Here is a 13,612-nt window from a genome sequence, read left to right on the forward strand (position 1 = left end):
AAATACTCCTAGGTCTCAGTTTAGATTGCACTAAGTTAACAAACAGCTTTAGACAGGCAGGCATCCTCCTGAATGGGGATGTAAACCGGGAATCGCAAGCACGCTGACCTGCTTAGCCCAGCAATTACATGAGCTGTGGGAGACTCCTGGAGAACTCTCCACTTCTAAAGACCTAGCTCTCTTTACAAAAATTATAATGGCATTGGACCTTTAGTTCCCATGATAGTTTAAAAAAAAAATCAAGTTTTTAGATTGAAGTTTTACTTAAGAGCTTCAATCTAATGATGACTTCTAACCAAACAGATTATTGCCATCCATGAAACAAAGAGAAACCCTACATTCCACAGTTAAAATAACTGGGAAATAATCAACTGCCAGCGTGTGATGAAAGCTACAAAAAGCAGTCTCAAAATTACTGCTATAAAACAGGGACAACCAGGCAAACTTAACCACAAAGTATCTCCTCTCTTGTAGTTTTCCACTAGTCTCCGTTCTGTAACAGAAATATTATGATAATACAGTCTGTCAGCACTTCCACAAGCAGGTCACCTCACTGACACTAGCAGAAGATCCATATGACACAGCACTGCAACACGGGAAGCCATAGGGAACTTTGTGTGCAGGAGCATTTCCACTACCACTGTTACTCGCAAAGCTGCAAGGCCATCAGGCAACGAAGAAAAACGAACAAAAACAAGGAGAGAGAAATATCTGGAAGCCAGAATTAGTACAGAGGCATCAGAGAAAGAAAATAACTCTAAATAAAGGGAGGACAAGACAGTCTGGTACGTGAAACAGATGTAGAATTTATTAAGTTTCTTTGCTAATACATCAAAATCCATCACTGTTTTATGCAACACGTGAAGGAACGCTATCCCTGAAAAATGGGATAGTGGTACAACAATACGCATGAGGAAACAGCCTTAGGTATAAGCACGAACCGAATAACTGAATCATTTCTCCTTTTAAAATTATCTCCTAAAACGACTGAGAAAATTGCAACTTAGAGACCACTTCAGCCATTTCATAAGAATCTGCTACAAAGTCCACCAGCTCCAGCTCCAACACGAATTCCCAATTCCTGTACTGGACTTTGAAGTCTTTTCTCCACATGTTAATCCAGCTACATTTGAAATGGCTTTACATGAACGTTATTTTTACTAATCAGTCACTGCACCACAGAGGGCAACGTACAAACACCACTGTGCAGTGACTAATAAAGTACACGTATACACAGAAAAGAGTTGTTGGATTTAAGGAGTTAAATACTGTTACTTTCTAATAGGCATTACCTATTCAGAAGGCAGAACCTGCTACTAATCAAATTTTCCTCCATCTTTTCTTCCATCCTTTTCTTCTTTTCTAAAAGCCATGAACACTTACATATTTCATCTTACGTTTTCTGGGATAGCTGCGAAGATGTCTGACATGAGACCAGAACAGCAAACCCTCCTGATCTACAGGCTACCTAACAAAGACTTCATCCGCCTGAGAATCACAAAACTCATACTGCCCACCTCAGAAAACCACTGAGAACAGATTTTCAGAGCAGCTGAACAGCAACAGCTCAGTGTTGGGGTGTCACTGCTCCAGCTGGGCTGCAGGATAAGACACCCATCAATCCTTCCTGGCTTGTTTCTTCCCACTGCTGAGGCTGTTTACCTCCCACTCCTGCATCATAGCAAGTTCACTGTATCACGCTCAAAGAAGCCACACCTGAATTGCATAAAAAGTCACAAGCTGAGTATAAAGGTTTCATTCTCAGGTAAGTAATAGTATTGATGCAATTACTCTGACTGGATGCAAGAGTGCAGTTAGGACTTTCTAACCACTGTACATATCAAACATGCTTGACACACCACTCGGCATGGATAAAGCTACCATACAGCTAGATGAACAGTTTTGAAATACCTTACTTTGAAATTACATCATTTTAAATAGCTGTTCTAGAAGTGCAAACAGTAATGATGCAGTTTCTTCAAAACAGGTTATTCTAAATGCTCTTGCTTCAAGCTCAGCACTTTTACACACCACTCATAAATGTGTCCCAATACAGAAGGTCACCAAAATAATATCCACTAATCTTTAGAAGCACATACAAAACCAAAACATTTCTCTCTACAGACATTAGCACTTCAAATACAAATCTATTCATTTCCAAGAGGTCTGTATGAGGAGAATGATTTAATACGTATCTAAATCAACCACAAGTTGTCAAAGTGACAACATAAGAACGTAGTTGTCACATATTTACTCACATGGCCATCAGCCAAACCTACCTTCCCAGTTCTGTTAGACTTTTTAAAACCAATCTGGATATATAATAACACACCTAAAAATAATAAAATAATAATAATAAACAGATGCAAATGCACCAGGGCCAGCCTAAGCACGACGTCTGTGTATCTTCAGCCGTCTCTGAGGGCACCACAGTTAGTCCCCGGGCAGCGGCACCCCACCTCATGTCCAACGCAGCGTTTTCCCCCACCTTCCACCTCAGCGGGTGCCGGGGCCTTTGCTCAGAAGACGACGGGGGGCTCCCGGCCCAGCAGCCGGCCAGGGGTGCCCCAAAGCCCCACAGAGGCTCCCCGCGGTGCCCCCCGCTCCCACCGCCCGGCTCCTGCTCCAGCCCCTGCGCCCCGCCGTGCCCGCTCACCCCGCGTCCCGGCCGCCTCCCGCCTCGCTCCCCGCCTCCCGCACGCAGCCGCGGCAGCGCTGCCGACGCAGCCAACATGGCTGACGGGAGGGTCCCCGCCACGTCAAGGGGCAGAGAGCGGCGGGCCGGGCCCGGCCGGGCCGGGACAGGGGCGGGCCGAGCTCCGCCGCTCTCCAGCCCCGTCTGTGCCCGGGCCGGCTCTGCCCGCAGCGGGCCAGCAGCCGGGGGCGGCGGGTAGTCAGCCCGTACGGCTGGTTTTCGCCTTACCGTCCTCAGGGGCTGCTTGTTTTCCAAGTCCTATTCGGCTTGCAGCTTTCTTTTGAAGATCTTCCTCTGAAGTGTGTGTAGGAAATGATGCATCCATCTATCCGCCAGAGGGAGTTTCGCCTTCTCTCCCTTTCGCTCGTGGCACCGGGTAGCTGAGGCCGCTGTGTGTCCGCACCTCCACCTGCGTGCGGATCTACCTCTCCGTTACCTCGCCGTGCTCGTCTTCTTTTTTGCTAGGGTCTGGCATAAATCCCCAGGACCAAGCCAGCCGAGCTTCTCAGAGTCCCTGAATTTGCTCTGTAGGTCACCCATTTTCCATGTGTTTGTGTCAACTTCTTAATCTGGAAGGGTTTTTTATCAGACTCCCTGAGGAAAAAAAAAATATTGAAATTATATTTCTGGTGTTTTTCATCATGAGATAATATTTCCATCTGACAATTAGAAATATTTAGAAATAGAACATATGTTTATTTAATATCTGCACAGAAAGCTTCATGTAGCCTTAACTATACAGTCTTGGCTTTGTTCTTTTTTTTTTTTTTTTCCCCCCACAAAACCTACGTTACAGTGATATCTAGGTCTCAGGGCTTTTTAAACAAACCTGCCACAAAAGGCAAAAACAGCAGCCTCTGTCTTTCCTGAGAAATCCTAGTGCCAGTGATACAGACAAGGGGGAGGACAGAGAAACATTCTGCTGTATACCACGTCCTCCCTCACCGTGACTCTGAAAATGCTATGACCATCAACCAAATAACAACCAAAACATCTTTATCCTAATTTATTACATGTCAAATATTTTTGTGATAGAATTTCTGTGCCATTACCATCTCTGATATTATTTGCCTGTTCTCTTTAGCCTAGAAACATGAGCAGATAAACAAAAGCAAAACTTAAAGGAAGGGATTTTAAAATTCTACATCCTCGAATCTCACTACCAGCTGTGGGAGTATTAAACTGAAGGTTGCCAAGGACATGTAACCTCCTCAGTTTGGCAAAAAAAAAAAACAACAGGATGACTTTCAAACAGATGCACTGAAAGTAATTCAGTGTTATAATTTCAAGAGTAATCAAGTACTGTGTTGAACATTTTCAGAAAAATGCAATGAAAAGACACAAGTCCCGAAGTCAGAACTGTAGGAGATCTATGGACAACAAGAGAAAAAGAGACAGCTGAAACATTTGAAAATGCTTAAAAGGGAAGAAGGAAGAACTGGAAAGTTTACAGTACATATAGAAGGTATACAGTATTTTTAATCAGTCAGAAGAACTGGAAAGTTTACAGTACATATAAAAGGTATACAGTATTTTTAATCAGTCATTAGCGAAATTAAATTTCATTACATAGTGACTCAATCCAATGTTCTAAATTACCTTTAAGTCTTGCAGCTGCCATGATGGCGCAAACCACAGAAAAGTAAAGAGAGGCAATAAAATAGATCAGAAAATTGGGTCCTAATAATGTATGTACACATTCTGAGAAAATATATTATCTGCCATTATTAGTTTGTACAGTAATAGTATTTTATTTTTCTTTATTTTTTAGTTTATGAGTCAGATTTTTTTTTAGTCAGCAGTGCATATCCACTGACAGCAACTTACCTTTTCTTTGGGAAAGTATTCTTCCATAACGCCTACATAGCTGAGAAGAAGAAACGGTATTCCATTCCAGTTTCTTTTTCCTCTTCTTCCAGTGAATCATATTGACTAGCCATTGCATCAACACTGTGGTAGAACTTCTAAGTAACAATTTTGTTGTCCTTGGAAGACTATCTGTAATAATTTAAATTGTTATTTGGCTTAAACAGTATCAAAAGTTCCAGAAAAAAAGAATCTCAATACAGGAAGTATATTTAAAGTACATTTGTATCTCTGGCATCTTGTTCTGTTCATAGTTCTTGACTTCACAAATAAAAAGAAGTAAGTTCTAAATATTGCCAAAGTTTTAGAAGGTAACTTTTTACAGCTTGACTCACCAAAGATTTTTTCTTGACTACTGGTCAACCTTCCCAGAGAAATCACTGTGGTTTTAAGTTAGCAGGTTTTATTTCAAATGATGGCTACAGTGGTCACATACTCCACCAGGATGTTAGATCCGGACTTCAGCATTAAAACTCTTTGTTACACGTATGTGGTTTTGGAAACACCCTAAAACAAACAAAAGTCAGCGGAGAGGAGGAGTTAGGGTTGATGTTTGTTCAAAACTATGGTAATCCAGAGAAAAGAAAAAAACCGCTGCTTTTTAAAACTTAGAACTATTTAGAGCTACTCTGATCTACTATATGGGTTGTGGGTAGCACTAAACTGATTTGGCATGTTATTAAGAATTATTAAGAAAAAATAATATAGAAATTGAAATTTTGTATAGCTGAATTCAATAACATAGAGTCCAAATTATTTAAACAGTTACAGCATTATTCTTCTGCTTTTTATCTGGTTTGCACAGAGTAACCCACTGTTGTGCTAATGGTACCTTGACTTTGACTTGGGGTATGGACGCTGCCAGTCAATAGTATTTGGATAAACCCTTACAGCAACAAAACGAAATCTTGCCTGAGTCTTCCAGAACTCAGTCTATGTTTACAGCAGTTAACTGTTAGACAACTGATTTCAACCACAGATCTCAAAGCATTTCAAGGAAGGGTTAATTCTTATTACTACCGCCTGTCCACAGGTGGACTAAGTATTAACGGGTGAGTTTGACAGAACCACTTGCAAAAAGTAAGGTATATGCGAAAAGCACAGGGCCTAAAAGCGGTTATTACAGGTTTACAGCAAGGCAGCACAGGAAGGGGCCCGGTTTGACGGGCAGTAAGCCGGCACTGCTATTTCCTACAGTGCTCTGGGGCTGAATTCCCTCGCTGCGCTGCCGGGGCCGCGCAGGCCGGGGCTCCCCTCAGCGAGCAGCCCCCCGGAGGCGGGCGGCTCCTAACGACCAGTCCCGGTCCCGGGCAGCCCGAGGCCCCGGCGCCGCTCCGCCTCCCCGCGGGCGCAGAGCCGCGCCTCTCTCGCGAGAGCGGCCGCTGAGGAGGAGCCGAGCGGAGCTGAGCGCGGGCGGCCGCGACCATGGAGTCGGCGGTGGAGGAGCTGATGCCGCGGCTGCTGCCCGTGGGCGACTGCGACCTGCCCGAGGACTTCGACCCCAGCGTGCCGCCCAGGACCCCGCAGGAGTACCTGCGGCGGGTGCAGTGAGTGGCGGCGCCTCGGAGGGCCGAGGGGGGCGGCGGGGCTGGGCGGCTGTGGTAGCCGGGGGGGGTGCAGCCCGCGGTGCTCGGCTCGCCGCAGGCAGACAAGGGCCGCTGCCTGACCGCTGGCATCCCAAAATCTCCCCGTGGGATGCGCGGTCCCGCTTCAGGGCGGCTGAGGAGTAAGCAAGCTTCAAGGACGCTAGTGCCGTCTTGTGTAAACTGAGAGTACTTCGTGTGTAAACTCAGAACACTTGCTCTTCTGTCGTTCCAAGTCGAACCTTCTGTAATTATTGCGTGTACAGCCAGTAGTTTGGTTGGTTTTCTTTACAAACTTCAAGATTTGTGCAAGTGCCATATTTGGGGGACATTCAGTATCTAACCACCTGTTACAATGACGCAAGTAATGCAGCAAACGATGTTATTTTGTAGGATTGAAGCAGCTCGATGCCCAGATGTGGTCGTGGCACAAATAGACCCCAAAAAATTGAGAAAGAAGCAGACAGTAAACATTTCAGTAAGTCTGGGCTTTGTTTTGAGGAACAAGTAGAGGGAAGTTGTTAATATTATATGTGTGTATTAATTTGGGGGAATTGTTGGCAAAAATAAAACAATAGCATTGCTGGAATTTAAAAATACACACAGAATGAAACTGAATTTCTGGGCTTTAGAAAATACCTGTTGAATTCCTGGATGACAGCAGTCTTTGTAACTGATTTAAACTGGTAATATCCATACCACTTGATACACAACACACTTTTACAGCCTGAGGACATCAGGTGTTGCATTAAATTTTACAAACACTTTATCATACAATCTGCATAAGCTTTGGAAGAAAGCAATAGCCATGCCTATATTTGGATTCTAATATATATCTAGGGTGAGGTAGTAAGAATAGTAAATACACCTAAGGTTTACTAAAGTTGAAATTCTAGCACCAAATCTTTCCTTTTTTGGTGGAATATTTTATTGGGATTTACCATTACAAGTAGATTTTTGTTGTCATGTTGCCCTGTTTGTCTTTTTTTAATCTGCTTTCAAATAGTTCAAGTGACCAAGTTTGTCTGTCTTTAATGAAAACTGTGTCATCTGAAATTTAACTATTAAATTCCTCAATAAAAGTTTCTAATACTGGCATATGACCGTGTAACTTGCAACCATTCTCATCATTTTTCTCCTCTCTTCATAATGGCATTCTTAAAAATTTGTAAAAAGACTTTTCTTTACAGTAATTCTCTTGTGCTAATCATTAAAGAGGTTATATCTACTCAACTGTCAGAGTTAATTTCCTAAAACATATTTTTTCAATCTTTTGTCTTGCTCAACTTAGTATCTGAGCAAACAGAACTCCTAAGATTTGTAGCATCTACCCAAGATAAGGAAACAGCACCTTCCTTTTTATTAACAGGGAATTTAAGGCAAAACAAGTGCTAAAAAGATGACCTTATGTAATTCTTTGACAGCACACTTTGAATGCTTGGTTTTCCTTCTTTTGCATATGAAGAGGAGTCAAATAGGAGAAATTTTGTCTAGACCAACTGTCAGATCAGTCTTGCATGCTGTCATGAAATTACCTTTTTTTAAGTGAGTACTTAAATCTTATTTTTATCTGCTGGTAAATTTGACTAATTCTCTTGCTCTTAAGGATTCTTTTTATAAAGCTTTCTTTACACTGTAATTATTGCCAGTGTTTCCTTAGATTTCTGGATGTCAGCCTGCTCCTGAAGGATACTCTCCAACACTCAAGTGGCAGCAGCAGCAAGTAGCCAATTTCTCAGCCGTTCGTCAGGTACAAAATGGTGTGTGTGAGGGAGAGTGTGTGTGTGGGGGGGGGGGGGTTCAACTTGCACTGTCCAGATAGAGCACGTGTGCTTTTTGAAAAGGGAATGACCTTATATCTTATCTACCACAAATCATAACGTTGCTATACTAGATGTTGTTAGGCAACTGTATTAACTTCTGGAATTGGGGAGGAAAAAAAAAAAACAAGTGCACATCTACTGTGAGACTCTTAAATTTATGATGAAACTTCTTCCTGAGTGTCATGTTTAAAAATAAAATAATAAAAAAAATCTCCTTCAAACATAGCATAAATATCTGGCTGTGTTTAGACTAAATGATATAGAGTAGTTGAGGGAAGACAAAATCTTTCCTATTGCATTTGTACCCACAATATGCTTTATCCATAGTTCAAACAGCGTGAAATGCAAAAGATAATAAAGATGTGTGTAAAGTACATCTCCAGTACTGCTGAAGGAATGTTTACAATGCATTGATACTGAATTGCACTGAAGCTGCTGTGGCATTGAGCTTTGTATGAGCTCATTTACCGTTTTTTCAGGGAGCTAAATCAGTGAAGGTGGAAATGTGTACTACTGCATCTATATTGCAAACACTAACTGAACTAGCTCCTATTTCTACAAGGTATTACGTTGCATACTGTGTATTAGGCACAATCTTAGAGTTCAGCAGAGCTAAAGAAATGGACATCTAAAGACATATTCACTCTAAAAATACTTCTTTTATACACAAGTTAATTGTCCTCTCACCTGTACCAAAATTAAGATGAAATATGAGAATATCCTGGAAAATACTTTAGAGAAAAGGCCATCAAAAGTCACTTGTCACATAATACATCAGGTGTTGTTACTTACAGCATTTTTAGAGGTCATTTTTACTGCTAGAGTAAAAGTTGGGTTGAGTAAAAATATTTCCAGTATCAAAAGTTTGCTCTGCAATACAGAAAACCATTAGGCAGGCCAATTTCTACGTTCTAATTTGTTTTATATGGCATCCCTGTCAGAGGAAATATATGAGAAAAGTGTGTTCGCAATTCTGTAGGCATCAGATACAGAGCGCTCTTGGAAACAGGATATTGGCTTTGTTTGCTCTTTGACTAATCCAGTTGTTTTTTTCTCTTGGTAATAACAAGCATAAGAAAAATTTGTAAGACTAGTAGAGCTTACTACTTCAATTTAAAGCTTTATGATGCAGTAGTCTTAAAAATTCCTTCAGCTTTAACATTGCTTCAAAAAACTCTGTACAAGTAACAATTACATTTATATTAAGAGGATTGAGGAATATTTAGCCAGTACTGCCTTTAATGATGTATAGAACATCATAAAAATACTTCTTTATGAAGATTAGGAACAATGAAGAGCAATTATGGCTAGGAGATAATAACTGTAAAGTTAGACTGTGATTTGGCTTTGTTTTAATTACTCAGAGTCTGAACAAGCATAGAAATCACTGGCGGTCACAACATTTGGACAGCAATGTTAATATGGTGAGTAGAATTGATAACAGTTCTGTGTTTTTTCTAGTCATTAAATTTAATTGTGTTTGGTTAATCTTGCTGTACCGTTTAATGCAACAACTTGTGAGTATTACCATGTTTGTTCTTCAGTGTCTTCAAGACAGCAATATTTCAGTTTTAATTTATTTTTATTTACTTCAGCCAAAATTAGAGGATGAAGAAGGATGGAAGAAGTTTTGCCTGGGTGAAAGAGTCTACTCAGAAATAGATTCACGATCTGATAATGAAAATCTAGGAATTGATTACATGAAGGTGAGTATAGGAGTTCCATCTAATTTTCACCTGCTATTTTCACAAATAACTACCAGAAACAATGCTACTGTTTATTACCAATTTGTGCTAAATAAAAGGCAGACCGTCCTGTGAGCCCAGTTAAGACCCGTTTTTCTTCCCTTTTAAGTGGAAGCAGAGTGAAGCAGAGAACAAGTCTATCCCTTCAGTCAAAAAGTAGGAAGAGTTCCCTCATCTGTTCCCAGCTAAAACACACTACTTTGTTGCTAGCTGACATGAATGGAAAGCTTTTTCCTTAGTCTGCTTTAGTGTTTTGTGAATGTGGTTCCTGTCCTCCTATGCGCTACTCTATAAACACACCCTTCACTGCATCTTTATATTAAAAAAAAAAAAGCTTTACAAATAACAGCAAAAGCAGTGTTTTGATATCAAATTTGATTGGACCTTATCTTAAACTTGCCTGAATATTTTTTCCATAGATATCAATGCTCAGAATAGAATTCAAAATCTTTACAAATGTCTGAATGTCATATTAAAATGTTATTTTTGTTTTAATTTAGAACTTAAATGCAGAAACATTATTATAAACAGTTTCCAACCTGACTTTTTTCAGGTGGGCTTTCCTCCTTTGCTAAGTATTGTAAGCAGAATGAATCAGGTAAGCCTACCTCTTAGAATAGCATAGTGGCCTAAGTTATTACTTCCCATGTTCCATCTGTTGCATAAGTCTTACCTATTTTTTCTGGGTTAGAGGAAGTAATTGATTATAACTGCTATTCAATGTACACTTACAAGGAAAACATTTGATCATTATCTCACCTTTAACCACAATTTTACTAGTGAACATATACCATGAATGGTTGTAAGTGTATTTTCTCGCTGTAATTGCTCTATAGAGCATTTTAGTGTTTGAACTGCTGCTGAATGCCCCTTTAGGGGCTTACAGTATTTTAAGATTTCTCCTTTAGTGTTTTAAGTGCAGTTCTTCAGGCTGATTGTCAACTCTTACATACATTGCAAGACTAGAAGAAACCCATTTACTATGTTGCTCACTAGTTACCCTTATAGAGAAACAGTCAGTGTGATGTCTTTTTTTCTAATTTGTAGCTATTTATCCATAACTTTTTGTTAACACCAAAAATTGCTTTATATAGGGGTCTTTATTTTTTTTAAAAACCTTTTGTCAGGAACTGCTGCTATAACACTTGCTTCACCCTTATATCTAATTTTAACCTGAACTAAATACCATATAGAATTACAGTCAAGTGGAAATGTATAATGTCTATATTTAAAGACAAAAATCACAGTTGTTTTTATATAGTATAATCCATTGGGTAGAAGGACAGCAAAACAAAACTTTGCAGATATTAGATTGTCTCTTTCTGTTCCTCTTTTGAAGGCAACAGTAACCAGTGTCTTAGAATACCTGATAATCTGGTTTGGAGAGAAAAAGTTTACTCCTGAACTGGTAACTCTTTAATTTTTTCTAACTACTTGCATGTGATTGCTTTAAACAAGGGATAAATTGTGCATTGTTTTCCCTGAAATTATTTTAGTTTCTAAAGAGATCTCTAGATGGATGTACTGTATTCAGTTGCTTTCAAAACTCACTTGATTAGATACTAGATTGAACATTCACACAACTTTTTGAAAGGCTAATTGAAAACACAACAGATTCGGATGTTTTAGGTATTGCTAAAACCCCTCCTTTTCATTTGTTTTCCACACTAATCTAATCTTCAAGGTCAGAGGAGTATTAGTGCTGTGGAGAGAAGAGGGCCAGAGTCCAGCAGCTTTGGGTCTGACTAATTTAAGTTGTCAGTGTGCTGCACATTGTATTTCAACACCTCCATTTTATAGCTGGGAGATGCATGGTAGTCTGCAGGAAGAGATGCATTTAATCTTCCCATGTGCAGCACAGACCAGAAAGCTTACCTGTGTTAGCATGGAAACAGATCCAATCTAATTAAAAAAAAAAAAAGTGATGGGGTACAGGACCATGTAGTTGCCCACAATTGGATTAACTAGCTGTGTAATGTCATCTTACCTACAAAAGACCGTGGTAGGTGCATCTCATTCAGTACCACAAAGTAAATGAGTAATAAAAAATTACTTCGATAATACTAAACACAGTTTCACTATTTTTGAGTTGCTTAAAAGCTTTTATTGTTCTGTCTTTAGTGACCACTATGCTGCAGAGGATGTGCACATTGATTCTTAGTTTACTCTCATAATGAGAGCCACTAGACACTAAAATGAGTTTAAGGAGTTAGACTGGTAGCAAAACTTAGGTTTGTAGGGATGCAGTAGAATTCAGTGAACTAAAAAGCAAAGAACACATTTTCACAGTGGTATAAATCTTAAGTCTGACCTAACCGCATTAATACCATAAAGATCTGACTTCATATGTTCACTCTTCAGGAATATTTTTCTATAGTTTGCGAAGATAAAAATTAATAACTATGTAATCTTTATATATCTTTAGATATTACTAAATGCTTCCTTCAGATTAATAGCGGAAGCTGTATTAATTTACATCTTACTCCAGAAAAATAGAAGGAAATCCAGGACTACTGTTCATAAGAAGCTTATCTACAGGCACAAGACTCTACTCTGCAGTCTCTAATTTGGCTTTCAAACTCCTCAGTTCTGGCAACAACATTTAAAGGAATCTTCAGATACAGGTCTATGCTCCAGGCCTGCTACGTATAACAAGTTTCCTTGTGTAGAACTTAAAGAAATACCTGTAATTTAAAATTTCTTATTAAAATTCACACAGGGTAGGTGGTTTTATGCATTGTTGGCATGCCTTGAAAAGCCTTTGCTACCTGAAGCTCACTCCCTTATTAGACAGCTGGCAAGACGGTGCTCAGAAGTCAGAGTATTAGAGGTAAGATTTAATGTTGTGCAGAGGACTGTTTCAACTTAGCAAACTGTTAAGAAAATAATTTTTCACCTCTTGAAGTCTTGGTAAGTAATTTTTCATGTCTGAAACCTGCTTGAGAATGAAGGGATGATTACAAGCACATAACACAGCAGATAACTGTTTTTCTATTGGACATCATTATCAGAAGAACTGTTCTGGTATTTGTTTCTCTTTCAGGAGAACAAGAATGAAGAGCAAGTATCTGCTCTGAACTTGATAATCTGCTTAGTTAGCAGGTAATGCAAGTTACGGATCTAAAACATATGTCCAGAATGAATGTGTGGTTACCCTTGGCCTAACCTAGATTCCTTTAAAGTGGAAGTCAATCCAAGTTCTCTGGGTGTATGTAGCAAACATACTTAGCTAAAAGGACTTAAGCTAAACCTAAGAGTAAAACAAAGTAAGTAAAACCGACAGTTTCCTTGGATGAGCTCCCTGAACCATGAAGCTATAAATATGACAGAAAAATAAGACCTAGAAAGCAAGCGGTCTAACAACTCAAAGCAAAGTACGGAGTACGTTGCATTAGAGGTTCTCACCATATTCCATTTCTCTCCACTAGGTATTTTGATCAACGTGATTTAGCTGATGAACCCTCCTAGACTGTTTTTGTGTTGCTGTGGTATAAAGAGCGTTATCAGACATTGCACAGATCAGACCTGAGGTACAATACAAACCCTTCAGAACACCCTCAACGTAACAAGACATTTGGCACAGCTGAGAATAACTTAAGGTGATCTTTAGCATGAGATGGTTAGCGTCTCCAGTATCATCATCATAAAATGGTCAGTGAAGTGTTTGTCGTCGTCTCTCAAGCTACTGTCTCAGCAAACTACATTCTTCATTAGAATTTTCTACCATCTGAGTGCTCCTGTGGACGCTGCCTTAGATAAAGACTTCTAAGTTTAAAAAAAAGACATTACATTACAGATGATTTTTCTTTATCTAACACACACCCCTCGACGGCTTTTTTAATAAAACTGAAGCATATTTTAAGTGGTCTTAAATATTGTAGCTTTTCTCATTCTTCATAG

General features: G+C 39.7%; 2 protein-coding genes across 8 annotated transcripts in view; one reads left to right on the plus strand and one right to left on the minus strand.

The window, feature by feature from the left end:
* Positions 1–5,896, minus strand: part of SEC23A (SEC23 homolog A, COPII coat complex component) — a 31,066-nt gene extending 25,170 nt beyond the window's left edge. Inside the window, exons 1-4 of one of the 6 annotated variants that reach the window (XM_035540122.2) lie at positions 5,757–5,896; positions 4,897–5,068; positions 4,523–4,693; positions 2,924–3,289 (exon numbers count right to left, since the gene is read on the minus strand). The gene's annotated coding sequence lies outside the window, so the exon portion shown is untranslated. The other 5 variants (XM_035540121.2, XM_035540125.2, XM_035540123.2 and 2 more) reach the window with 5 other exon arrangements.
* A 35-nt stretch (positions 5,897–5,931) lies between these two features.
* On the plus strand, positions 5,932–13,587 carry GEMIN2 (gem nuclear organelle associated protein 2). 2 transcript variants are annotated; one of them, XM_035540129.2, is made up of 10 exons: positions 5,932–6,108; positions 6,538–6,622; positions 7,805–7,894; positions 9,332–9,391; positions 9,563–9,673; positions 10,266–10,310; positions 11,052–11,120; positions 12,432–12,542; positions 12,756–12,814; positions 13,141–13,587. In XM_035540129.2, exons 1-10 carry the CDS (start codon positions 5,987–5,989, stop codon positions 13,178–13,180), a joined length of 792 nt encoding a protein of 263 aa, XP_035396022.1. In that variant the 5' UTR covers positions 5,932–5,986; the 3' UTR covers positions 13,181–13,587. The 2 variants fall into 2 exon arrangements, with proteins under 2 accessions (XP_035396022.1, XP_035396023.1); XM_035540130.2 differs by lacking the exon at positions 9,332–9,391.
* The last annotated feature ends 25 nt before the right edge of the window (positions 13,588–13,612 follow it).

The sequence above is a fragment of the Cygnus atratus genome, chromosome 5 (assembly GCF_013377495.2).
Source record: "Cygnus atratus isolate AKBS03 ecotype Queensland, Australia chromosome 5, CAtr_DNAZoo_HiC_assembly, whole genome shotgun sequence".
In the NCBI taxonomy this organism is placed as follows: domain Eukaryota; kingdom Metazoa; phylum Chordata; class Aves; order Anseriformes; family Anatidae; genus Cygnus; species Cygnus atratus.

Coding starts and splice junctions, on each gene's coding strand:
- GEMIN2 (XM_035540129.2), top strand. CDS start 5,987: ATGGAGTCGGCGGTGGAGGAGCTGATGCCGCGGCTGCTGCCCGTGGGC. Junction 6,109..6,537: donor GAGTACCTGCGGCGGGTGCA/GTGAGTGGCGGC, acceptor GTTATTTTGTAG/GATTGAAGCAGCTCGATGCC. Junction 9,392..9,562: donor TGGACAGCAATGTTAATATG/GTGAGTAGAATT, acceptor TATTTACTTCAG/CCAAAATTAGAGGATGAAGA.